This window comes from Embiotoca jacksoni, unplaced genomic scaffold, assembly GCF_022577435.1.
Source record: "Embiotoca jacksoni isolate LCO1_2020_lvr unplaced genomic scaffold, fEmbJac1.0.p SCAF_84, whole genome shotgun sequence".
NCBI classification, from domain to species: Eukaryota; Metazoa; Chordata; class Actinopteri; family Embiotocidae; genus Embiotoca; species Embiotoca jacksoni.
In genome coordinates this window covers 517,131-544,891 of record NW_027185441.1, presented here as the reverse complement: position 1 = coordinate 544,891, position 27,761 = coordinate 517,131, and the positions used below count along the sequence as shown (strand labels likewise).

General features: G+C 41.5%; 1 protein-coding gene across 2 annotated transcripts; it reads left to right on the top strand.

Annotated features, from left to right (window-relative positions):
• The first annotated feature begins 12,922 nt into the window (after positions 1 to 12,922).
• Positions 12,923 to 27,546, top strand: LOC138192324 (para-nitrobenzyl esterase). Of its 2 annotated transcripts, XM_069139643.1 has the most exons (10): positions 12,923 to 13,004; positions 13,957 to 14,227; positions 15,229 to 15,649; positions 16,743 to 16,850; positions 17,645 to 17,841; positions 19,193 to 19,392; positions 19,468 to 19,526; positions 20,379 to 20,546; positions 25,564 to 25,791; positions 25,923 to 27,546. In XM_069139643.1, the coding sequence occupies exons 2-10, from the start codon at positions 13,964 to 13,966 to the stop codon at positions 26,063 to 26,065; spliced, it is 1,788 nt and encodes a 595-aa protein (XP_068995744.1). In that variant the 5' UTR covers positions 12,923 to 13,004; positions 13,957 to 13,963; the 3' UTR covers positions 26,066 to 27,546. The 2 variants fall into 2 exon arrangements, with proteins under 2 accessions (XP_068995744.1, XP_068995746.1); XM_069139645.1 differs by lacking the exons at positions 25,564 to 25,791; positions 25,923 to 27,546 and adding an exon at positions 20,686 to 20,915.
• The last annotated feature ends 215 nt before the right edge of the window (positions 27,547 to 27,761 follow it).

Genomic DNA, 27,761 nt, shown 5'->3' with positions numbered 1-27,761 from the left:
CAAAAAGACTTTTTATCAGCTGACTGATCAGAAGATGCAACAAAAACAGTCTGAATTTAACCAAACAGGCGTGTTCTTGACGGAGGAATCTGCTGCTTTCAGGACTCACTCAGCATTATGATGCTCAAAGTGTTTTGTGAAGCTGAAATTTCTTTTGGAGGAAAACAAATCATTTTAAATGAGTCATCAACGAGCTGACTGACTGTTGGAAAGTACCAAAAATAAATTCTTTGAATATCCAGCAAATGTCCTTCAAGGTGCTGATGGACACTGATTAAACGAGCTGCCTTTCCTGTTTATTTTATATCAACGTCACACAACGAATTCATAAAAGTGACAAAAGAAGGAAAGTTTAGAGTTGGAACCAGAACAGAACCTCCGAAGGTCCCGGTGGAACTCGGTGTTGACAGTCTGACTCTGGGGGACCAATTCACGGTGACACAAAGAAAACCCACCTGGTGTCTCCTGACCTGACGCCTTCTTCGGTCTGGGACGGTGAAGCTCCGCCCCTCTTGAAACGTGATGTCATCAGAACACCTCGCCCGGCTCGTAGCTTCATCGCCGGAGACTTTCTGAAGACTTTCAAGAGTCTCTGATGACCGTTTACAGTTTGACACCAAATCTGATGTTTCTTTGGGTCCTCAGCAGCACCGCTTTAAAAAACATGATTCTATAGTGAAATCACTGCATGGGCTCAGGAACACTCGGCTGTCAGCAGGAGTTATAAAGGTTCTGTTCTCCAAAATCTGATGTTCCTCTGCTCCAGTTTCAGGTTTCCATGGTAACATCACTAATGTTCTCGTACCAGCGGTCACGTTAACGTGGTGAACTCAGTGATGATGATGATGATGAAGAGACGACACTCTGAATACTTCCTGATGGAGGTTATTGGTCCTCCTGCTCCGTGCTGCGTTCAGGAACACTCTGAATACTTCCTGATGGAGGTTATTGGTCCTCCTGCTCCGTGCTGCGTTCAGGAACACTCTGAATACTTCCTGATGGAGGTTGTTGGTCCTCCTGCTCCGTGCTGCGTTCGGGAACACTCTGAATACTTCCCGATGGAGGTTGTTGGTCCTCCTGCTCCGTGCTGCGTTCGGGAACACTCTGAATACTTCCCGATGGAGGTTGTTGATCCTCCTGCTCCGTGCTGCGTTCAGGAACACCCTGGAATTATTGGTCGTCCTGCTCCGTGTGCAGCACCGTGCTACGTTCAGGAACACTCTGAACTTATCGATCCTCCTCTTGTAGATGCAGGTATTCATCACAACCACTGAACTCATTAAGCTTTCATTACAATTTACAAAGTAAATCATCACTTCAGTTCTCGTCACAAAGACAAAAAGATAATTAAGAAAGATGAAAGTCGTTCCAACATAACAGCTCTAAATCTTCAGTTTCAACACAGAAAATCTTGGTTTTAAATCAGAGATCCACGCTGTATCTTTTTAATTAGTTAAAAGCTGCTGTTTGATATGCAGGAACACGTACTGTACACGAGTTATTCAAGCAGCTGCTTCAAACCATTTTCTGCTGCGTAATAGTGTGAGAAACGTAGCGAGGACATAAAAGAGATTGTGGGAGTCTGGGCAGCGATCCACGCTGAGACACGGTGGAGCAGATATCTGACAGCAGGGAGCCAAACAGGCAGAAAACACTCCGACCGCTGAGGAAAACCTGCTGCCCGCCTCCAAACCAACACCACGCTTCAGAGCTTCATTAGAGACCTCTGTTAGCCAGCAGTTAAAGGAGCAGTGCGACACTTTGATCAAGGTAGAAATCAGGATGAGTTACTTACATCCAGCAGCAGGTTGTCGGCGTCACTTCAGATGTTCTCAAGAAGACCTGTTTTTGGGGGCGTGTCTGTTTGATTGACAGGTCTGTGGTGCAGTCAGGTTACAGATATCGGTGGGCGGGACGTAGTATCGTCAAGTTTCCAATCAGATCGGTCAGATCCACCTCTGGCTCCTCCCCCAGCTCGTCCAAATATGGTCACTTCCTGCTCCAAACCGCTCCGAACTATCAAGATGGTGACGGACAGAATCTGAACTGGAGGATTCATAACGTTCACAAACCAACGATGACATCACTGGTGGTTGATGACATCACTGATGGTTGATGACATCACTGCCAAATGCTGATTGGTTCAGACTGATTCACTACAAAGCTGATTTACCTGATGATGGTGAGTCTTTCAGTAAGTTGGTGAAAGTGCATTTAAAATCAATAGAATAATAAAGGTCGAAGCTCCAACATAAAAACACAAGCCATTATATTTATTATTCCGGTCTTAACACCGCAGTGAAACATCCACGACGTGACGATTGAAATCCTCATCAAAAATGCTCTGAAGCTTATTAACCAGCTACTGGAACTCCTGGACTTTTATTTCGTTGCAGAGTTGAAGCTTCCGTCCGTCAGCAGACAGCGACGGGTCAATAAGCTCCAAACCCAACGGCCTTCAATCGCAATGAAAAGATTTAGAAAGATTAAAGGTGGAAATTGTTTCCTATAAATGTTTTCTCTTTACAGCCACCCTGTCTTCACATTAAATCCTCTAATGACATCAGCCTGTAAAAAACATTCTAAAAATCTGGGCCTCCTATTGGCCGAGGATGTTTTATGGCGGTTGTGGTCCCGGGCGGCTCCGAGCAGCACCACATGAAAGATGGCAGTGAAGCATCGCGGCATCGTCTCCGTCTGGTTGTCAGACCTGAAACGATGCAGCGTGAACCTGAACTACTTCCTTCTACTCCAGCTGAGCCTGCAGACCCAGAAACAGACAGCAGCGTCTCCGGGGAGTTCACGTCTGCTCGGGATGTTGGACACGGCTGTCCGTCTCTGCGCCGTGTGGCCGAACGCGAGCACCAACAGATTTATGTTTTGGAGCCGAGAAGCAGGAGCAGCTCCACTCTTCTTCTGTGACGGAGCGGATCTGCTGTCCGAGAGGCCGTTAGAGTTTCCTTCTGAGGAATAAATCTGCCTCCTCCTCTTCGCTTACACCACTTTAGAAGCTCTGATGTCTTCTTCATCTTCAATCATAAAGACAGAGAAGAAACCGAGTGAGGCAGCAAAGAAAAAAACTCATCTACAAGTAACATGTGACAAATGCACAGACCGGGGAAACGTTTCTTATTCATCACGTTGGCGTCAAACAACTTGCATCCATCCTGCTGCAGGACGACGAACCCAAACGGCCGACAGGTCCTGGAATCAGTGCATCATGTTTCAGAGGCAAATCCATATAAAAACCCATTTGATTCAATCGTTCTGGATAACGGTGTTCAGCATTTATCACCAGTTTCAGAAATTTTACAAACCAAATAATGAGTCATTAAATTGAGAGATGATCAGCAGATCAATCCGTAATGAAAACAGCATGTAGCAGCGCCGATGCAAAAACACGAGAAGCAAGAAACTGACAGCTTAGTTCAGAAAACTGAGTCAGCAGAAAGGTGGAAGCAGGTGGAGACGGATATCAGAGGAAGTAGAAGCAGCAACCGTCAGCCTGCAGCAAGAAACAGTTCAACACAACCACGGGAATATTTCAGGGTTCAAATCTATTGAACAGCATTTCTTTTCATTTGGTTGCAACCGAGTCATTTTGACGATTGGTTCCACAAAATATCTTAAGATCTCGTGTAAGTTGTTGTTTTCAGGTCAACTTGAGTTTCTGTGTTTTCAGATGTTTAAAAAAAAAGACAAACTGTGAAGGAAGACTCATGCTGTGCTTCACAGAGAGAACAGACAAAACTAAAATGTCAGGACTGTTGTCTTGGGTTGACGCCACCGCCGCCATAACCCCCCCCCCCCTCCCCCCAACAGCCTGATCTGATCCTGCTTCACCGAGACGACTTCTGCTTCGCTCAAACCCCCGCTGTCAGCCTTGGGCGACTCCACATGCACTTTTGTAGTTTTGTATCTTTTAGCAATCAGCTGTTGCAGACAAACAGGACAGCAGCTGTGTTCCCCTCCTAACCCCCCCCCCCCCCCCCCCGACACTAACCGGGCCCACACGCAGATGAACCGCTCAGTTACCATCTCTGCTCTGGATGAAGCCCATAAAGAGGCTTTATGATCCTGCTGCACAGACATATTTATTTGCCGCTGCTGTTGAATTGTAAAGACGACCTCGGAGCTCCGATTTCTGCCTTCAAATATTCACTTTCTGCTTTTGAAACAAACTCTTTTCCCGTCTTGGTCTTTAAATGCTCCCAGCAAACACTGAAAAACACGGTTTCTTCAACCAGATGAAAAAAATGCAGTTTCAGCCTCGAGTTTCATTTTGAGGCAACGAGAACGGCAGCTGTGAGAAACGCCAAACAGCATTTAGGATTCACATGTCAATGTACCGTCAGATTTATCTGGAACAAGCAAAGAAACACATTTACAAAAACTAAATCTGTTTGATGAGTCTGTATTAAATACTGCAAAGTTTTAGAGATTTAAAAAAAGACAAACCTTAAAGTTTGTCCAAACGTAAAACCACCATCAGTGATTTGTGGAAATAAGAACCTATTAGCCTAGCTTAGCACAAAGAATGAAAGCAAAGGACAACTGCTAGTTAAAGAGGGAAACTGCAGTGAACAAGCTAGGCCTACCTCAACACAGGAAGCAGAAGGAAACGGTTAGCTTTACTGGGCATAAAGAATAGAAGTAGGGAGAAACTGTTAGCCTAGCTTAGCACAAAGAATGGAAGCAGGGGGAAACTGTTAGCCTGGCTTAGCAAAAAGAATGGAAGTAGGGGGAAACTGTTAGCCTAGCTTAGCACAAATAATGGAAGTACGGGGAAACTGTTGGCCTAGCTTAGCATAAAGAATGGAAGTAGGGGGAAACTGTTAGCCTAGCTTAGCACAAAGAATTCAATTCAATTTTATTTATATAGCGCCAAATCACAACACAGGTTATTTCACGGCACTTAACACATTAAAGTCTTTACAGCAAGACTTTACAGCATTATACAGAGAAACCAACAATTCAACAATTCCCACATAAACTAGGAGGAAAAAACTCCTCTTTAAGGGAGAAAAACCTCCAACAGAGGGAAGAAAAACTCCCTTTAACAGGAAGAAACCTCCGACAGAACCAGGATCAGAGGTGGAGAACATCTGTTAACAGAACCAGGATCAGAGGTGGGCGGAGCATCTGTTAACAGAACCAGGACCAGAGGTGGGCGGAGCATCTGTTAACAGAACAAGGATCAGAGGTGGGCGGATCATGTTAACAGAACCAGGCTCAGAGGTGGGCGGAGCTTCTGTTAACAGAACCAGGATCAGAGGTGGGCGGAGCTTCTGTTAACAGAACCAGGATCAGAGGTGGGCGGGGCATCTGTTAACAGAACCAGGATCAGAGGTGGGCGGCCATCTGCCTCGACCGGTTGGGGTGAGAGGAGAGCAGAGAGAGAAAAGGACAGCATAGAGATAAAAGAGAAGAACTGTTGGTGGAGACGACAATCACAGAGCAGAGACATGCAGCTCCATGACGGGACATCTGGAAAAGAAAGAACAGAAACTACACGAGTGAAGGAACTGAATGGAGACAACAGATAATAAGAAGAAACTATGGGAGAGAAGAAGATGGTGAGGTATGAGTCAGTTAAAGAGTAGGAGGAAAGAAAAGAAGCTCAGCATGTAACGAGGTCCTCCAGCAGCCTCGGCCTATAACAACATAACTAAGGGTTGGTTCAGGTCTACCTGAGCCAGCCCTAACTATAGGCTTTATCAAGAAGGAACGTTTTGAGTCTAATCTTAAAGCTAGAGAGGGTTTCTGCCCCTCCAACACAAACTGGGAGCTGGTTCCACAGGGGAGGAGCCTGAAAACTGAAGCTCCGCCTCCCATTCTACTTCTGGAAGAATAGAAGTAGGGGGAATGTAGTCTCTTACAGATGTGCAATCCAATCAGGAACAATGAATAAATGAGTTTAAAATACATGTAGCATCATGATGCTGTATTTGTTAACAGCTTATACCTGATCTATGAAGTATTATTACTTAAAATGCATCAATAAAGCCATTAATTACAGCTTATAGCCCCTTAATAAATGTTGCTTTATCACAACGTGCTACCAAAACCCTCAAAGATGGAGCGTGGCTGTGGAAGTATTTTCCATTTTTGAGCAATAATGCATCTGGTGGCGGATCGCAGCGCTCGAGCTACAGTCACTCATCAGCAAGCCGAACGCCGTCTCGACTTTGTTGTCGTCCCAGCTGGCATGCCGCGCCGCCTCACATCCATCCGAAGCAGCTGTGGGCACAGTTTTGGTTCAAAAATCAACTTAATGAATCTGATGGTGCCGTTGAAGTTTCACTTTAAGTCCCACACTGATCACAAGACAAAAATAGAAAAGCTTTGTTGTCAGCGCTGTGACACGTTCTGCTTTGTTTTCTGGTCTGATTTTGGAGTGATTTCAGAGGTTTGCATCAGAGGGTTGAATGCTCTAATTCAGGAAAGTAAAAAGCTTTATTTAGGTCTAATCTCTGGTGTTACACAAATGGAGGCGTGATGTGGGATTCAGTCATATTATGAGTTGTTGTTGTTGTGACACAATACAACAGTAGCTTTTTATCTATTTGGAGGAAACTGTAGCCGAGTTTTAGCTTCAACTGGATCCGTTTTAATGGCTTTCCCTCATTTTGTCGTCTTCAATGTTTAATGGCACCGACTGGAGAATTAAATCCACCAACTGTTTATATATATGAGCCAACTTCTAGTAACTTAATAATAAATGGAGACACATTTTCTTTTGATAATTTTAAATTTGGGTTATACAAAGTGATTGAAACCAGAAAAGACAAGAAATGAACCCAAAATGAAATTCAGAATGACAATAAAGAGACACAAAATACCCACAAACACAAAAAAATTCTACACGATGACACAAAGTCGTCACCATTCGATGTAAAACCACAACTAAGACAAAACGATCATAAATGGATGAAAAATGAGAAACTATACCAAAACTGTACTCCTCCATCAGTCAGCTGTCAGTCTCCCTCCATGTCTGACCAGACTCATATCATATATGTAGTGAAGACTTTGAGGGAATTTGTTGAACAAATCAAGTTGTTGCCATGACAACAAACGATGCTTCAAATGTGGATGTTGCAGAGAAGTAACAGATTCTAAAAGGCTGATGCTTCAGATGTTGAACCCGACACACAGAAGATCAAACAATCAGCACAGTTCAGATCAGAGTTCAGATCAGAGTTCAGATCAGAGTTCAGATCAGAGTTCAGATCAGAGTTCAGATCAGAGTTCAGATCAGAGTTCAGATCAGAGTTTAGATCAGAGTTCAGATTAGAGTTCAGATCAGAGTTCAGAACAGAGTTCAGATTAGAGTTCAGATCAGAGTTCAGATCAGAGTTCAGAACAGAGTTCAGATCAGAGTCACAGGATGTGACCACATGTGGAACATGGACACAGTCTGTCCTTCTGTCAACCAATGATGACATCGCTTCAAGAGAATGGGACAGACATGAAGTCAGTGACCTTTGACCTCCTTAAATCTAATCCTTGAGTCAAAGTAAAAGTTTTATGCCAAGTTTGAAGAAAATCCCACAAGCAGTTCTTGAGATCTTAGTTATCTTGTTCCCTCCTCGTCCACCACCAGGTACTAAAAAACAGCTTTTCCACAGGGATGCTAAAGAAACTGATTTTTGTTTGGTCAGATCCTCATTTAGCTGCAGTTATTGATAAACAGCACACCATCCTTCACCACAGAAAAGCATTCGTATACTTCCGAGACCGTTTTCTCTACTTCGCCTGATTGTAACGTCAAACGTCTGCAAAAGGAAAAAAAGGCTGCGATATTTTACAATTACTCTACAATAAAAGGAGAAATCTAATTTGGTTGTGTTGCATTAAGTGCAGCTCTTGAAGTTTCGGTGGCAGCGAGTCGACCTGCAATCAGCCATCAGCGGCGCACAGAGAGGCTTCGCTGGCATTTATAAGTCAGTGTAATTCAGGCCTCGCAGCTCGTTGCTGCAGATGAATGCTTCCACCCGCAGAGTAAACAAGATCCGGAAAACGTCTTAATATTATCCAGCAGGGTGAAACTGAAACCAATCACTGCTCTTTTCTGTTTTCTCCTCCTCTGCACCAAATATGTGCCATTTCACTGAGGAGGGAAACATCACTGCTGCTAAAATGGATCTTTTGAACACAAGACAAAATATCTGCAGCCAGGTTCATTACACAGCAAAGAAAAATTAAAATAGTAAAAAGGTTAACGGCTAGCAGAGAGAGGATGTGAGTCGTCTTTGTTCACTGAGAAACAAACTTTTTTTTATGTTTTCCAGGACGTCTCGTGATGCGTGTTCGACATGTTCTCTGGCCGAACCGGATGACTTCCTGTTTCTAAAATGATATGTACACAAAATTCTGATAATACCTGGCTTATAGGCCAGGACAGATACAGGAATGTGTCACGAGAAGAAGGAGCTGTAGGAAAAACAAGCTTTACTTACAAGCTGGATGACAACCATTACTACAGCCAGGAAGTAAAATCCAAAGAAACAGGAAGTCCAACTCTGGAAGCAAACAGGCGGGAAGTGAACTGAAGGTAAAACTCTGAGGCACACGTGTTAGAAACAACACGACTATCAGCCAAGAGGAAAGAGGAGGACGAGGAGTACATATATAATGACAGGGCTGATTACCATGTGGCTGCAGGTGAGGTAGGGAGCAGGTGAGGTGGGGAGCAGGTGAGGTGGGCGGGGCATGCAGGAGACCCGTCAGAAACACTGGCCTCTGGTGGGTGGAGGGGGTACAAACCACATGACAGGCAGACAAAAACCATGACAGAGTGGACATAATGATGTTATAGGTATTTATTTTATTAAAAGAGGGATTGAATACAAGTATGAAAGGTGTTCGTCAGGTCAAGTGGCTAACGTCATCTAGGAGCCACAGAAGCTAACAGTTTATCGAGCAAACTGGGGGGTAACGTAATGCAGGAAATACAAAGACTTGAAAAGATGAGGTCATTGGGAAGATCAACATGTTCCTCAGATGTTGGCTGTTATCTAAGTTATGAAGACAAACTACATGACTAAAATTACAATATATTAGCTTAAGATTTTTAACGTGTTTTTATCATATTGTCTTTATTTTTGTCTTTGTTTTTACCGTATTGTCTTTGTTTTTGTCTTTGTTTTTATCGTTTTTGTCTTTGTTTTTACCGTATTGTCTTTGTTTTTATCGTATTGTCTTTGTTTTCACCGTATTACCGTATTGTCTTTGTTTTTACTGTATTGTCTGTTTTTACCGTTTTGTCTTTGTTTTTACCGTTTTGTCTTTGTTTTTATCGTATTGTCTTTGTTTTTATCGTATTGTCTTTGTTTTTACCGTATTGTCTTTGTTTTTACCGTATTGTCTTTGTTTTCACCGTATTACCGTATTGTCTTTGTTTTTATCGTATTGTCTTTGTTTTTACCGTATTGTCTTTGTTTTTACCGTATTGTCTTTGTTTTTACCGTATTGTCTTTGTTTTCACCGTATTACCGTATTGTCTTTGTTTTTAGCGTATTGTCTTTGTTTTTATCGTATTGTCTTTGTTTTTATCGTATTGTCTTTGTTTTTATCGTATTGTCTTTGTTTTCACCGTGTTGTCTTTGTTTTCACCGTGTTGTCTTTGTTTTTATCGTATTGTCTTTGTTTTCACCGTGTTGTCTTTGTTTTTATCGTATTGTCTTTGTTTTCACCGTGTTGTCTTTGTTTTCACCGTATTGTCTTTGTTTTCACCGTGTTGTCTTTGTTTTCACCGTGTTGTCTTTGTTTTCACCGTGTTGTCTTTGTTTTTATCGTATTGTCTTTGTTTTCACCGCGTTGTCTTTGTTTTTATCGTATTGTCTTTGTTTTCACCATATTGTCTTTGTTTTCACCGTATTGTCTTTGTTTTCACCGTATTGTCTTTGTTTTCACCGTGTTGTCTTTGTTTTTACCTTATTGTCTTTGTTTTTACCTTATTGCTTCTGCTTTTACTTGAAGGGAAGAGCTATCATTCAACTTGACTTGGGCAGGCTTTGCACCAGGGTCAAATCACCTACCAAGCTAATAATGCAATAAAGAGTTGTGCCTTCAGCCCTTTACATGACATTTAAAAAACGATGCAGCACCACTGTGAACAGTTTCCACTGAAACTATTTTTCTACATTAGTTCTGTTGCAAACTGCTGACAGCGGGGTCATCCACCACGTGTTAGTTGATAAAATCCTTGAGGTCTTTAAAAAAATGAATAAATGTGTTAGAAAGAGACTCGAGGAAAAAATGGGACAAGTTCAATTGAATAAATTAAATTCCTTTTTGAAAAAAAGGAAATATTTTTCAGTCCGGAGACAGTTTTGGGAGTTTTTCATTTAAATCAGTTTATTTTTAGAGGCTCTTTCAAACCGTGTGACATCCTTCAGTTTGATTGAGATGCACAAAACTTGACAGAACAAACCCAACCTGGCGGGTCAGATGAAGGTTGTACATGCAGCTGTGGTAAAGATACATGCAACAAAATGAACTGAGCTGAATAATCGCTGTCCTTCAGCATGTCTGCATGAAACTGGGGCGACACTTTTCTTTCTGAAGCGGGTCAAAGAGGCCAAATCAATGATTGACCATGAAACAAAATCCCGCACAAATGATGTTGTCTTCGTCGACAAAAACCTCGTGTGATGTTCATCGAACCGCTTCGCCAAGTGGAGGATATGATACATGAACACAGATGGCAGGTATAAATATACATGGTGAGCTCATTGGATGAAACATTGGTTGGGTGGAGGGAGGTAAGAGACGTTTGGGCTCTTGCAATACTGCGAGTGACCACTAGGAGAACTTGCCAGCGAGGCTGAGTCACAACCACGCTGGCTCCTCCCCCTGCTAGTCCAAATATGGTCACTTCCTGCTCCAAACCGCTCTCAACTAGCAAGATGGTGACGGACAGAATCTGAAGTGGAGGCTTCAAAACGTTCACAAACCAACGATGACATCACTGATGGTTGATGACATCACTAATGGTTGATGACATCACTGATGGTTGATGACAAATCTGATGGTTGATGACATCACTGATGGTTGACAACAAATCTGATGGTTGATGACATCACTGATGGTTGACAACAAATCTGATGGTTGATGACATCACTGACGATTAGTTACCGGGGATATTTTTAATTGTAATACTGTGAGCGACCAGCAGGAGGAGCTGGCAGTAAAGCTGAGTAACGTTCCATTTCAGCTCCTTTAAAACCTCCATGTTTGGTTCTGTTTGCTGCCACAAAGAGAGACGGAGGCTAACTACCATTTTAAAAGCATCACTCCTAAAATGCTGATTCAAACATCTGAAATGAAACAATAAATCTGCCTGATCACCACTTTGTTTCCCTCCCAGTCATTACAGCTGACTAACAAACTAACAGATGACTCCATCCCATCTGTGGTGCTGCTGGTTAAACTGACAGTGAAGGATTGAAAACAAACTAATTATTCTCTTTGTGATTAAGATATTTAAAGGCATTGCTGCGTTTCTCCTCGTTGGATGCGGGATCGATGCTTAAAATGGCTGAATGGGCAGAAACTCAGCCCTCCAGGACTCAGAGTCAATTTCTCTGATCAAACTATTAGTGAGAGCATTTAACTGGGACCACGCGGCATCGATCCGTACCGATTACACTAATGTGGTTTCTGTTTCCGTGGCGATTACAGAGCCACTTCCAAACTCTCCGTGCCCTCTGCAGAGGCTCCGCATCGACTCGGGTAAATAACAGACTCAGAGGTAGAAAACTGAGTAGTGAGCCAGGTGAGGCAATTTCTCTCTGGAGGTAAACGAGACGTGAAACCAGGAAAATTATTATCTTATTGCTTCCTGTATGTTGCTGTAGCGAAAAAATGTCCCCTCTGGGATTAATAAAGTAACGACCTAACCTAACCTAACCTAACCTAAAAGAAAACGGCTGACCGATGTTTTTCTGGCTGTAATAAAGTAAGTGTGATTAAATCAAAGTGTAGTCTTATATTTATAGATATTAAGGGTTAAATTAATCATGTATCAGGTTACTAAAACAGAGCTATCTTTGCAGATGTCTGTATTTTGTTAGCAGTTCCTCTAAAGAGTAAAATATCCTCAAACCTTCTCAGATTTACTCATTTTAATAATAATAACTTTATTTATTTGCTGCACCTTTCAACATACACTAACAAAATGCTTTACAAGAAAAACACAAAAATAATAAATAAATTTACAATATAAATGTAAAACAAGATCAAAAAGATGTGAAAGTAACACATTTAACCTAAATTTGTGGATCAGAAGTTTGTTTTTCCTTCTTCCCACTGATGCTAATTATCTCATGACCACTCAGATGTATCTGCTGACCATTTGGAGGGTCCCGATCCATGGGTTGGGAAACACTGGACAATTAAAAACAATCAATCACAGCTGTCAATCATGACCGTACACCATTTTGTATCACTAAATAAAAAAGTTAAACAAATATTAAGGTCATGAGAACGACTTTATAAAACAGAAACTGTATTTGGGGAAAAAAGTTATTTAAGTTTTTTAATTTAGCTTCCATTAGGTAGCGTTGAGGAGGCGTGGCTTATGCTTCTTCCAGCCACCAGGGGGCGATGAGATATTTTGGCTTCACTTCTGGGGAGTTTTCATGTCGTCCATATGGATAAGAGCTTTCCAACTTTAAAGCTTTTTTTTCTCAACTTCATTGTTTATTTTAATGTTTATTTTTTGATATATTTAACATATAAAATTAATTCTTCTTCTTCTTAAATACATTTTTTTAAATAGTTTTTTTTTGCAATGGTGACCAATGAAAAAACGCGTTGTTAACAACGTTTGTCATTTAAGCAGTCTGTAGTCCGGAACTGTTCTCTATGTCTGTCCCTTTAAATCCCCAAACGAAGGGGTTGTGGGCATGCGCACTCCGCCCAGGAGCGAGCTTCATGCGTCAAACAACTATTTTGTTTATGAAAGTTTCTGCGCGCGGGGTGAGTTACGGGAAATGGTGAGTTATGAAAACTTAACTTTTCTTTTCTTCTGCTGTCTGACGCATTTAATTTACAAGAAGAAGAACATAAAAACTCCATCTGTAAATAAAGTTTATGGACGTCACTGCCAGCAGGAAAAAACAGTTTGATCTCCTTTTGTCGGGTTTCAGTGACTGTCAGTTATTACAACAGAAACATGGCGGACAGACTGAAGTTTATTTGTTGTTGAAGTTCATAAAAACGTGCATAAAGTCGTTCATTTCCGCTGCAGAGCTGAATGTGTTCTGGCTGTTTTCTCGTGGCAGGATGTCCGCTGAGCTTCTACTCGACTCGAATAATTATTATTATTAATTATATTATCTTCATAATAAATCACCTTTTACTTCTATTGCAACACGTTTCACAGCGAAATACTGTTATAGTTGTTCTTTTGGAATTCATAATAAAACAAAAAAAAACATGTTAGCAGCTGATAAAGTCTGGTGGTTTGTTAGATTTTAAACTTTCCAAAAAATTAATACTATAGAAGCGTCTAAAACTGGAAAGTTTAGGCAGTAAAAGATCCCAAAAATCACTGAATGACAGGAAAAAACACGAACATGAAGGAACTCTGCAGATGAAACCGGATATAAAACCACAGTCTGTTTCTAAAAGAGTTCGTAGCTTCAGGTCTGTAAAATGGTTCTGATCCAGAAGTGTCTTCAGCTGCAATACCAGCGAGTGCCACTAGAGGTCGGCTCCAAAAAGCCTCCGGCTCCATAGACTCCCATTCAACTTCTCTCATCAAATCCAAAGTGAATAAAATGTGTCCATCAGTTATCTCGGTGTTGTTAGCTAAAGTCACTCCTTCTTATTAGTTTTCTGGAGGTCCATCTGAAAATAATCCCTCATTCATTAGAAAAGAAGATTCAAGAAGACCTGTTTTTGGGGGCGTGTCTGTTTGATTGACGTCTTCTCTGTCTGTCCCAGAGTGAAGATGAATGAGGATGCGTTCGAGGTCCCTGAGAGGACAGAGTATCGCTACCTGGTGCAGGAGGAGGACGAGGAGGAGCTGCAGTACGTCCGTCACCGTCACTACATCAGCCCCCTGCTGGTGCTGTCGAGGCGCTGCATCTTCCTCATCTGCCTCGCTGTGTTCGCCCTGCTCGCTCTCGCCACCTACCTGGGCTACGTGGCGCAGACGCTGCCGCCGGGCGTCGCCCAGGTGACCACGGACTGCGGAGAGTTCAGGGGACGACAGGTGAGTTCAGACACTGTGACTTTACAGGAGAAATGGTCATAAATACAAAATATAACAAATAATATTACATTTATACAAAATTAGAGGGGAAAAAAACATTGAAATATTTCATTTAATTTCATCTAAACCAACAAAAAAGCTGAAGTAGTCGACTTCAGCACAAATGAAATCCTCTGAACTCCTCGTTTTAACTTCACTTTCACAACATCACAACTTAGATTTGAGCTTCGACAACAAAGTGGATCTTTTAATCTAAATCATTTCTGATTCATGCGTCACTTTTAAACTTCTAACTTCATCTGTTTGTATTTTTTTCACCTCAAGTTCACTTCTTTTTTTAAAATTCAATCACTGCAGCCAAATATGATCTAAAATACAACAAATGTGTCCAATAATCAGTCGCATTTAATCATTTTAATGTTCTCTTGCATGATTAAATTATTTAATTGAGGAGTTTTTGTGGGTTTTATATTCGATCGTTAGGCAAAAAACTGATTGATTGATGGAGAAATGAGCCTGTAAAGTGTTGAACTGTCAGCAGGTGAAAAGGAGTTCCAGAGAACTCTCTGTCTGCAGCGCCCCCTGGTGGCTGGATGTCTAACAGTTTGTTTATAAGCTGCTCACTGATCAAAACTAAAATCATACAAACACAAACACCAAAATCATGAACAACATCTGAGCTGCAGGTGAGTGTAGTTCACCTCGATATGTCTACCAATCAGTGAAACTAAAAGAATTCCTTTGTGTTTATTCTCACTGACTTAAATGAATGCAGTAGTTTTTGCATTTAAAAATTTGATGATGTGAGTGTTTTTCCTCCATTTAAAGTTATTAAAGCATTAAACAGCAGAAGGTTAAATCAGCTGTTGAGTAAACAGTTTAAACACTTTCAAATCTATTTCTGATGGAAAAAAGTTAGTTTGAATAATTTTGTTGTAATAAATCCATAAAAAATGATTAAAAGCAGGTTGAAATAACCCTTTTTGATCTTTGTTGTGCAGAGGGGCGGGGCCTTCTCCTTTAAGGGGATCCCCTACGCCGCTCCGCCCGTCGCTGACCTCCGCTGGGCTCCTCCGGCCGACCCGATGTGCCGGGCCGCCGTGACGGACGCCGGCCGCTTCCGCAGCGTTTGTCCTCAGGTGCGTCCGCTGACGAGCGCGGGGAAGGTGACGGGCGAGGAGGACTGCCTCTACGTCAACGTGTGGACGCCGGCGCTGCGGCCCGACGCCGCGCTGCCCGTCATGGTGTGGATCCACGGAGGATACCTGCACATGCTCAGCGGGGGGGAGCCGGGCTACTCGCCCACCGAGCAGCTGGCCGCCGACACCGGAGTCGTCTACGTCAGCTTCAACTACCGGCTCAACGCCTTCGGCTTCCTGGCGCTGGAGGTGCTGAGAGAAGGTTCTCCGAGGAACACGTCAGGTCAGTCGGAGACACGGCGAGGCAGATGGGGGCGGAGCTTACTGAAATCATCATCGGCTGTACGAGAGAACATTTCATCCATTTTTCCACAGATGTTCTGTCGCCACTTTATTTCCTTTTTGAAAGTCGCTTCTCTCCGATCTCATTCGTCGGGTCACTTTCTAGTAACGCAGCTTTTGATTGGACGAGAGAAAGCCAACATGGCTGCCACGTGTTCATTCACCAAAACAGTAGAGTCATCAGCATTAGATCTATAAATACTGTTCTGGTTCTTAATAATCAAACAGTGATGGATTAACAAGAACCTGGATTGATTATAACAAGTTATAGAAAAACATATTTTAAAGGTCCCATATTGAATAAATTCAGATGTAATTTATGATTACGATGCGGGTCGAGGTGCTATAAATACTGTTTAATATAATTATAATAAACTTTATTTTTAGAGCACCTTTAACACAATTCACACTTTCAAAGTGCTTCACAGCAAAAAATAAATACAGTGTTTCACATAAAATGTAATTTAGAAATATAAAAAAGAAATAAAATGCATGAGAGCAGTTAAAACATTAATAAAATAGAGTTGAAATATAAAATAAACCAAAATACACTTCATCCTTTTCCTCCTACTCCTCTTCGTCTTCCTCCTCATCCTCGTCTCTTCTAATTCTGAATTCTCCTGATTTCCTGGAAACCACGAAAATTTAGTTCATTTTTGTTTCTGACGGAGAAAATGTGACGCTGGGAAACAAGGCCACATCGAAGCAGGGTGATGATCCATCCTCCTCCTCCTCCTCCTCCTCCCACCTCCTCTACTTCTTCCTCCTCCTCCTCTTCCTCTATCTCTTCCTCTTCCTTCTCCTCCCATCTCCTCCTACCTCCTCCTCCTTCCTCCTCCTCCTCTGCGTCTTCCTTCTCCTCCTCCCATCTCCTCCTCCTCCCACCTCTTCCTCCTCCTCCCACTTCTTCCTCCTCCTCCCACCTCCTCTACCTCTTCCTCCTCCTCCTTCCTTCCTCCTCCTCCTCTACCTCTCCCTCCTCCTCCTCCTCCCAACTCTTCCTCCTCCTCCTTCCACCTCCTCCTCCTCTGCAGGGAACTACGGCTTCCTGGACCAGATTGCAGCTCTGAAGTGGGTCCAGAGGAACATTGGTGTGTTTGGAGGAGATCCAGGAAGAGTGACCATATTTGGACAAAGTTCAGGTATGAGAACAATAAAAAAAGAATGTAGAAGATAAAGATCAGCTGTGATTAAAGGCTGAGTTTTGATTTCCAATGTGCATTAAAACAAGTTGTTTATCTGCGTGTTGAAATGAAGCTTCAGACTGAGCGCTTCACTTTTAACTCAATTATTACAATATCTTCTTTTTTTTAAACAACCAAATGCAGGATTTCGAAGAGTGTTTTTTGATTGTTTTGATCAAAAATGATTGTTTGTGGATTTTTTTTTGGTGAGTTTTTTGCCGTAGCTCCTCCCTGATAAATACTAATCTGTGGTGACTTCCTGTGAATTATCTGACCTGGAATCTGTTTTTCGTTTTGAAGCTCAAACTGATAAAAAGAGTCTAAAGTGAAGAAACTTTCCAGAACTGAAATATAGAAACAATGAACACGTGCCTTCAAAATAAGAGCTTTATTGTTGGTAATAAAGTCAGTTTTATTTTGAAAGGAGATGTTATGATGTCATCATAACAGAGCTTCTTTTCACGATGTTTTTGAGGAAAAATCTTGCTGAAATTTTGCTGAATTACAAACTGCTGCAAATATTGTGGCGATCGTTTGAATTAAATGAATTATCGTGATTTCCTGGAGGAACTGATTGACTTTGTGTTTCAGGAGAGAACGTGATGCTTTTTCATTAGTAGTCTATTTATATACGAGCTGATTAACAGACTAATGCTTTATATAATAAAAGGCTGGTTTGGTCCTTTGACTGCAGCAGCAGGTGTTTTTAATTTGCTGATGAACTAAACGAAGCGCTCTGTGTTGTGCTGGAGGCGGGACTTCTGTTTGGACCCTGATGATGTCGCCGCTGGCCGAAGGTCTGTTCCACGCGGCGGTGGACATGAGCGGCTCGTACGTCCTCAACGCGACGCTGGAGCGAGCCGAGTCGGACAACCTGCCGTTCCTGAAGAAGACGAGCTGCTCCGACGCCGCCTGCCTCCGACGGCTCTCCGTCAGACAGGTGCTGAAGGTAAAATAAAATACTCCGCTGTAATTATTCTCTTTAATATTCTCTTTAATATTTGAAGATTTCATAAAATGTCTAATTCGTAGCTCATCTTTATGATCAGGAAAGACATTTTGATCAAATTTAAAATTGCTTTTTGGTTTTCTGTATTTTAATGGATCTAATGAATGAGAAGGAATCGTGATGTTCGACAGAAGGATGAAACTTCAGGAGACACCGACCGCTTTCTCACTCTTACATGTCAGGAAGTGTTTGAAGTCATTGTTCAGGATCAACGACGATTTCCTTCTTCTTCTTCTTTGATTCTGTTTTTAGTGATAATTTAGTTCAGTTTTGATCCATTAATTAAAAGAAATAGACAAGTTTTATTTTGATTTGGCCGCTGATTGTTGGAGGAAGAAAAAACAAAAGTTTTCATTACCAACTCTAATTAATAACAATACGTGTTAATTTAACTTATTATCATTACTTTGACCACCTCAACGGGATCGTTGCTTCATCATCACCACCATCATCATCATCATCATCACCATCACTGGTTTTAAATTAAACCAGTGATGGTGATGATGATGATGATGATGATGATGTTGGTGATGATGACGGTGATGATGTTGGTGATGATGATGGTGGTGATGATGATGATGATGGTGGTGATGATAATGTTGGTGATGATGACGGTGATGATGATGGTGATGTTGATGATGATGATGGTGGTGATGATGGTGATGTTGGTGATGATGATGGTGATGTTGATGGTGATGATGATGGTGGTGGTGATGGTGATGTTGATGATGATGGTATTGATGATGGTGGTGGTGATGGTGATGTTGATGATGATGGTATTGATGATGGTGATGATGATGGTGGTGGTGATGGTGATGTTGATGATGATGGTATTGATGATGGTGGTGGTGATGGTGATGTTGATGATGATGGTATTGATGATGATGATGATGATGATGTTGATGGTGATGTTGGTGATGATGGTGGTGATGATAATGATGATGATGTTGATGGTGATGATGGTGGTGATGATAATGATGATGATGGCAGTGATGATGGTGATGATGATGGTGATGTTGATGATGATGATGATGATGGTGGTGATGATGATGATGGTATTGATGATGATGATGTTGATGATGGTGATGATGATGGTGATGTTGATGGTGATGATGTTGGGAGGGTTTAGGATGATGATGATGGCGATGATGATGGTGATGGTGATGTTGTTGATGGTGATGATGTTGATGATGTTGATGGTGATGGTGATGATTATGGTGATGATGATGATGGCGATGGCGATGATGATGATGGTTATGGCAATGATGATGATGATGGCGGTGTTTTCCAGGCCGTCCCGTGGCAGGAGTACCCGTCCTGGGCAGCAGATGAGATGACAGACCTCCCCACCAGGGGGCACTTCATCGGTCCGGTGGCCGTGGTGGACGGGTATGTCCTCGAAGCTCCACCCTTTGAGGTGTGGGAGAAGAAAGGGAATCACAGCGATGTCCCGTTGGTCGTCGGGACGACGGAGCAGGAGGTGGACTTCAGGTGAGATCTCACCTGGTTCAGGGGCATCGCCGTCAGCTGGTGCTGAGCTCAAACTCCAATGTGTTTCCTCCGTAGTCCTCCGGCTGGAAACATCTCGTCGTGGACCTGGGAGGACTACCGCTGGTTCGTGACAGGTAACAACTGATGGACACATCTGACGTTCAAATTAAATGCTCTCGTTTCAAATTAAAAGACCTCATTTCAAATTAAAACATCTCATTTCACATGAAAAGACCTCATTTCAAATTAAAAGTCTTTTTAGTTGTACTGTGTTTTGACCTCGTCTTGTCTCTGTTTATTTGGCGTTGGCGACACACAGAGCGCTACAAGTTTAAACATTTTTTATCAGATTTTTGAGTCTGAATAAATAGGCAAAAATATCTAAAATCCTGTTTCCACTTGAGGAATTGAGCATCAATTTTTATCCATCTAAAATTAAAGTACGACACGGTACAGTGTGTCTGAAAACTTATATATTCAGATGTACATAGAAACCAAAACAAAACACTATTTTAATTCAGTTTAAGAAGTGGAGCTTTCAGAGGGACTGAAGAGTTCTAAAGTAGCTGTTAGTTTGTTTTCTTGTCATATTTGTTCTTTATTCATCTGTCTTTATTAATTCCTCTCAGATCAGCCTCGGCTCGTTCTGCTGCGTCTCTCGGCTCTTTTCTGTTGTAATATAAAATATGTTCACTTTACTTTCCTCCTCTGTGAAATCGGTTTAAACCCACAACGCTGTCCTGGATCTTCATCCTGAATTATGATCACAAATTAATCACAGAAAGATTCTAGACGTCGGTTTCGGAGGTCGACTCCTGTTTGGTGTTTTTTGTTCTTTCAGCTGTAAAAATGTTGTTTTGGATTTATTGGCTGTTTTATTGCTCTTTATTTTTCAGGCGCATCTTTTCTGGTCAGCTTTTTATTTGTGAGCTGATCAGTTGATGAGACGACAAGTTAAACTGATGTAAGTTCTCTGCTCCCCTCAGATAAACTCCGGTCCTTCGGCGAGCGTCTCCCCAAACGGGCGTTGGAGCTGTACCCGCCCTCGGCGCTCTGCCCGACCTTGGACCGCTGCCCGGAGAGAGCCTACACCACCATGGTGTCCGACATCAGGGTCACCTGCCCGAATAACGACCTGGCGCGCCGTGCTGCAGGTAACAACTCACAACCAAGAGATTTAAATCAGCTACCTCTCACATTTTAAAACACATCAGTGATTAAAAGAAGCAAAAAAACCAGCAGGAATCCTGCTGAGATAAATTACAGCTAAAAATAATCTGTCTGCAACAGCAGAAGCTCCACGTCAGTGAAACCTGCACAGCAACTTAATGGATCTTAAAAACAACACAAGACAGCTGAACTGTTAACGGGCCTCATGAGACCTTCATGTTTTTCTTTTCATTTCAAATCATACAACAACGGTTCATACAGTCGTCTTTACCTGCATGCAGCGAACCAGCTTTTCAATTTATTACAGTTTAATTATACAACAGAAATAAAACATAAATAAATGAATAAAACAAGTTCTCTATATAATTTCTGTTGTTTTTATTGCCTGTATGTCTGTGTAACCATAACGACGATCACTGGACACCGACGCAGAGAACGAAGGTAGCATTAAGGAAGAAGTCATTTTAGGGGTATTTTCAGCGATGGAAGTTAATTTAGGGAGTTTAGCCTCTTTGGGTTTTATTTATTATCTAATCTAGCTTCGCTGAATTTTTGGATAATTTTACACCAATATGGTAAAAAAATGTTTTTCAAAGAGGCCTCCCAAAGCTTAAAACCAGAGTCTTAATTAACTTCATGCAAATACTGTACAAGTACCACAAGTTTGTACCTACAGTTGAAACCAGAAGTTTACATACACTGTGTAAAAAGACACATAACACTTTTTTTCTCACTGTCTGAAGTTAAATCAGACTAAACCTCTCCTGTTTCAGGTCCGTTAGGATTACCAACATTATTTAACTTTTGCTAAATGTCACAATAATGAGAAAGAGAATATTTTAGAGAATTTTTCATTACTTTCTTCAAGGTCAAAAGTTTACATCCAGTTCCTTAGTATTTAGTAGCATTGCCTTTGAACTGCATGACTTGGGTCAAACGTTTTGGGTATCCTTCCACCAGCTTCTTACAGTACTCTGATGGAATTCTGGCCCATTCCTCCGGACAGAACTGGTGGAACTGAGTCAGGTTTGTTGGCCGCCTCGCTCGCACACGCCTTTCCAGATCTGCCCACAAATTTTCGATGGGATTCAGGTCAGGGCTTTGTGATGGCCACTCCAAGACATTGACTTTGTTGTCCTCAAGCCACTTTTTAACTATTTTGGCAGTATGCTTAGGGTCATTGTCCATTTGGAAGACCCATTTGCACCCAAGTTTTAGCTTCCTGGCTGATGTCCTGAGATGTTGCCTTAATATTTCCAGGTAATGTTCTTTCTTCATGATGCCGTCTATTTTATGAAGAGCTCCAGTTCCTGCTGTAGCAAAACAGCCCCACAACATGATGCTGCCACCTCCATGCTTCACAGTTGGGATGGTGTTTTCAGGTCTACAAGCTTCCCCCTTTTTCCTCCAAATGTAACGGTGGTCATAATGGCCAAACAGCTCCACTTTAGTTTCATCAGACCACAGGACATGTCTCCAGAAGTTAAGGTCTTTGTCTTGGTGTCTTTTTGCAAACTGTAATCTGGCTTTTTTATGTTTCTTTAGGAGTAATGGCTTCCTTCTTGCTGAGTAGCCTTTCAGCCCATGTCGGTGCAGGACTCATTTTACTGTGGATAATGACACTTTCTTACCAGCTTCAGCCATCATCTTCACAAGGTCTTTAGCTTTTGTTCTGGGGTTGATTTGCACATGTCGGACCAAAACACGTTCATCTCTGGGACACAGAGCCCGTCTCCTTCCTGAGCGGTGTGATGGCTGGACATTCCCATGTTTATACTTGTGTATAATTGTTTGCACAGATGAACGTGGCACCTTCAAGTATCTGGAAATTGCACCCAAGGATGAACCGGACTTGTGGAGCTCCACGATTCTCTCCCTGATTTCTTTTGACTTTCTCATGATTTCAAACAAGGAAGCAGAGTGTTTGAGGTGTGGCCTTAAAATACATCCCCAGATGTGCCTTCAATTAACTCACATATTGTCAGTTAACCTATCAGGAGCTTCAAAAGCCATGACATCATCATCTGGGCTTGCCCATGTTGTTTAAAGACATAGTACTTTTGGTGTATGTAAACTTTTGACCTCAAAGAAAGTAATATCAAATTCTCTAAGAAATTCTTTTTCTCATTATTGTGACATTTAGCAAAAGTTAAATAATGTTGGTAATCCTAACGGACCTGAAACAGGAGAGGTTTAGTCTGATTTAACTTCAGACAGTGAGAAAAAAAGTGTTATGTGTCTTTTTGCACAGTGTATGTAAACTTCTGGTTTCAACTGTATGTACTCTCCATCTGAAACATAGTCAGCATTTATGTGCTGCGTTGCTGTTATTAAATATGAGTCACAATTTGCTAATTCGTCAGTAAACGAGCAGTATTTAATATTTAGAGTTTATTCTGAAAACCACGAGTATAATCCTTTAAACTGCCTTAATTTCCAGTCATTTTTAGTCCACATTGGCTGTGATTGAGCAACAGAAAAAAACTAAACAAGCTGCACAACATAAACAAAACCAACGAAGCATACAAAAAAAAAAAAAAAAAATCGCACACAACAGCTAAATGTCACTTTACTCAGAGCTTCACCACTGAGTGAGTTTAACAAACCTCGCAGGCAAAAAACCTACATGAGGCACAATTCTCCTGCAGCGGGAACTCGTCCCGGAGAGAGAAGTGGGCCACGATGTTTAGCTCAGGATGCAACTGCTCCAATACTAATGTACTGCAGGGGGGCGGAGCCTCTCATTCAAGGTATCTGACGGGGAAGGAAAAACTCTCTTTTAACAGAAGAAACCTCCAACAGAAGGAAAAACTCTCTTTTAACAGAATAAACCTCCAACAGAAGGAAAAACTCTCTTTTAACAGAAGAAACCGCCAACAGAAGGAAAAACTCTCTTTTAACAGAAGAAACCTCCAACAGAAGGACAAACTCTCTTTTAACAGAAGAAACCTCCAACAGAAGGACAAACTCTCTTTTAACAGAAGAAACCTCCAACAGAAGGACAAACTCTCTTTTAACAGAAGAAACCGCCAACAGAAGGACAAACTCTCTTTTAACAGAAGAAACCGCCAACAGAAGGACAAACTCTCTTTTAACAGAAGAAACCTCCAACAGAAGGACAAACTCTCTTTTAACAGAAGAAACCTCCAACAGAAGGACTAACTCTCTTTTAACAGAAGAAACCTCCAACAGAAGGAGAAACTCTCTTTTAACAGAAGAAACCTCCAACAGAAGGAAAAACTCTCTTTTAACAGAAGAAACCTCCAACAGAAGGAAAAACTCTCTTTTAACAGAAGAAACCTCAACAGAAGGACAAACTCTCTTTTAACTGAAGAAACCTCCAACAGAAGGACAAACTCTCTTTTAACAGGAGAAACCTCAACAGAAGGACAAACTCTCTTTTAACTGAAGAAACCTCCAACAGAAGGACAAACTCTCTTTTAACAGGAGAAACCTCAACAGAAGGACAAACTCTCTTTTAACTGAAGAAACCTCCAACAGAAGGACAAACTCTCTTTTAACAGGAGAAACCTCAACAGAAGGACAAACTCTCTTTTAACTGAAGAAACCTCAACAGAAGGAAAAACTCTCTTTTAACAGGAGAAACCTCAACAGAAGGACAAACTCTCTTTTAACTGAAGAAACCTCCAACAGAAGGACAAACTCTCTTTTAACTGAAGAAACCTCCAACAGAAGGACAAACTCTCTTTTAACTGAAGAAACCTCCAACAGAAGGACAAACTCTCTTTTAACTGAAGAAACCTCCAACAGAAGGACAAACTCTCTTTTAACTGAAGAAACCTCCAACAGAAGGACAAACTCTCTTTTAACTGAAGAAACCTACAACAGAAGGACAAACTCTCTTTTAACTGAAGAAACCTACAACAGAAGGACAAACTCTCTTTTAACTGAAGAAACCTCCAACAGAAGGACAAACTCTCTTTTAACTGAAGAAACCTCAACAGAAGGACAAACTCTCTTTTAACTGAAGAAACCTCCAACAGAAGGACAAACTCTCTTTTAACTGAAGAAACCTCCAACAGAAGGACAAACTCTCTTTTAACTGAAGAAACCTCAACAGAAGGACAAACTCTCTTTTAACTGAAGAAACCTCCAACAGAAGGACAAACTCTCTTTTAACTGAAGAAACCTCAACAGAAGGACAAACTCTCTTTTAACTGAAGAAACCTCCAACAGAAGGACAAACTCTCTTTTAACTGAAGAAACCTCCAACAGAAGGACAAACTCTCTTTTAACTGAAGAAACCTCCAACAGAAGGACAAACTCTCTTTTAACAGAAGAAACCTCCAACAGAAGGACAAACTCTCTTTTAACAGAAGAAACCTCCAACAGAAGGACAAACTCTCTTTTAACAGAAGAAACCTCCAACAGAAGGACAAACTCTCTTTTAACAGAAGAAACCTCCAACAGAAGGACAAACTCTCTTTTAACTGAAGAAACCTCCAACAGAAGGACAAACTCTCTTTTAACAGCAGAAACCTCCAACAGAAGGACAAACTCTCTTTTAACAGCAGAAACCTCCAACAGAAGGACAAACTCTCTTTTAACAGCAGAAACCTCCAACAGAAGGACAAACTCTCTTTTAACAGAAGAAACCTCCAACAGAAGGACAAACTCTCTTTTAACAGAAGAAACCTCCAACAGAAGGACAAACTCTCTTTTAACAGAAGAAACCTCCAACAGAAGGACAAACTCTCTTTTAACAGAAGAAACCTCAACAGAAGGACAAACTCTCTTTTAACAGAAGAAACCTCCAACAGAAGGACAAACTCTCTTTTAACAGAAGAAACCTCAACAGAAGGACAAACTCTCTTTTAACAGAAGAAACCTCCAACAGAAGGACAAACTCTCTTTTAACAGAAGAAACCTCAACAGAACCAGGCTCAGAGGTTAGCGGTCATCTGCCTCGAGGATGAATGATGGGAACATTTAATGAATACAAATGTTCAATAAGCTCTTCTTCGCTCTTCTTCCTCCCAGCTGCCCTCGACAGTCCCGTGTATCGCTACGTGGTGACGTACACCCCGTCCGGTCCGGTGAACACGTCCGGTGACCTGCTGCCGTTCCCCGGACGCTTCTCCTTCCACTGCCTGGACGCCGTGGCGTTCTTCGGAGGGCTGGAGTCCGTCCTGGGGAAACGTCTCTCCGAGCAGGACAGGAGCTTCCAGGAAGTCGTCACGCGCCACCTCATCGGCTTTGCCAGGACAGGTGAGCAGGTCGCTGGTCAGGAGAAGGCTCGACAAACCAATCTGCTCTGTTGTAGTCTACCTCCTCACCACTGGATGGCACTAAATCCTACAGACGGCCCCTTTAAAGTCTCGCTGTGCTTCTTTTCGCAGGTAAGATGGAGGCGGAGTGGCCGGAGTTCCCAGCAGCCACTGCTCTCCTATCTGAGCACCTGACGGTGGTCCAGAACTACTCGGCCCCCCGCTGTGAGCTGTGGAAGGAGAACGGGCTGTACGCCTACGCCTGGGTCAACTGAGTCCGAGCCACGCGCCGACGGTGCGTTCAGGGTCCACGTCCACTGGTTTAATCTGAGCACAGGGTGAGGCCACTGTTCAGAGAGGTTCACTGAGTCTCTGAATCAACCACCGGGGTGTTTAACATCAGATAAATGAGTGTGGTGTCCCTTTAACATCCAGGTGTGTTCACAGCTGGATGGATCGTTATCATCACGTCGTAGAGGAAACACATCAGACTGATCAGATTACAACATCACAACAATAATCCTTTTATTTTTAATCTTTTTCATGTGTGTGGAATAAGCCGACGCGCGCGCACACACACACACACACACACACACACACACACACACACACCACACACTTTGCCAGAAATGTCGGTTTGAAGTCTTAATTTCATTATTTTGAAGTATAAACAGCAGCCGTGTAACGTTTGTGTTGAAGTAACGTGTTTTCTGACACGATTCTCCATGAAGATCTTTTTACATTTATTTAAAAAATATCTACTTTGGCTTCAAAACTACAGAGGTGATGGAATTTAATTTATGATTCTCCATTGAAGATTTTTCTGGATATTATAAATATCTCAAAGGGGAGAGTTTTAAAACAAACTGCTTCATATTAATAGAAACAGAAAGCAGGTAGAAGCCGCTGCAAGTGAGCGAGGACGTGTTGTTTTGTCTTGTAATTTGAAGAGTTTCAGTAACTTTACATCCAACCGGAGTTTGAAGGAAACACGACGGTAGAGGATATGAGACGAAAGATGTGTGAAGCGCTCAGAGGAAAAAGGAAGTTTTGTGTAAAATATGAGGTTTTACATTCAGAAAAATCTGTGTTCAGGAGATCGGAAGTTTTAATTTCTCTCATCTGCTAAAAATGTGATTTTACAACAACAAAATGCACTTCACAAAAATTCACCATAAAGTTTTACAGACACATTAAAAACTGAATTTGCAGCATGTCTGAACTGTAACAGATTCTTCATGGCTGTATTTTTATTTTTATGGCAGAATATTTTTGTGTCAGACATTCAAAAATCAGCTGATATTAGCTGAAGAAAACGGACATTTAAGTCACATAAATACCAAAAATATCAGGTCAGCAATAATACATGAATTGTTAAATTTAGGGAGTTTTTCTGATTTTCAAAATTATTTTTATACGTATTTCTGTCTTGGGATGAGTGAAGATATTCCAGTGAAGATGAGAACATGAGTTTGATTTTTGTGATTGTGTTTGTGATATTTTGACCTGTTTGTGGAACTTTCTGCTGTTTGCACTGATTTTGAACACTTAGCCACTAAATATTTGCACTTTGCTGTGAACATATTCTGTCACTCATACGTTTGATTGAAGTCATGATTAGTTTAGTTTTCTTTAGTTTTTGACCACTTGTTAGCTTTGCATTATGTTTTAATGGTTTACAAACAGCACTCAGACATCATGTGTTGATGTGGTGAAATTCACTCTTTATATGCTCAATAAACTGAAACCATCTGAATTATTTTTGTTTTTTTTCAATAGTCTGATGTTTCATGTTTTGTGTTTGTAAAATTCCTGAAATCTTTTAATTTTCAGTTGAACATCTGTTTTCACATCAGTGGTTTGTTGAAGTTTAAATGTTAAAAAAATGGGTAAAAGTAGCATCGCCAGTGGTTAGCTTGATTAGCCATAAAATAATCTTAGAAAAAACTAATTTCTAATAGATTAACAATC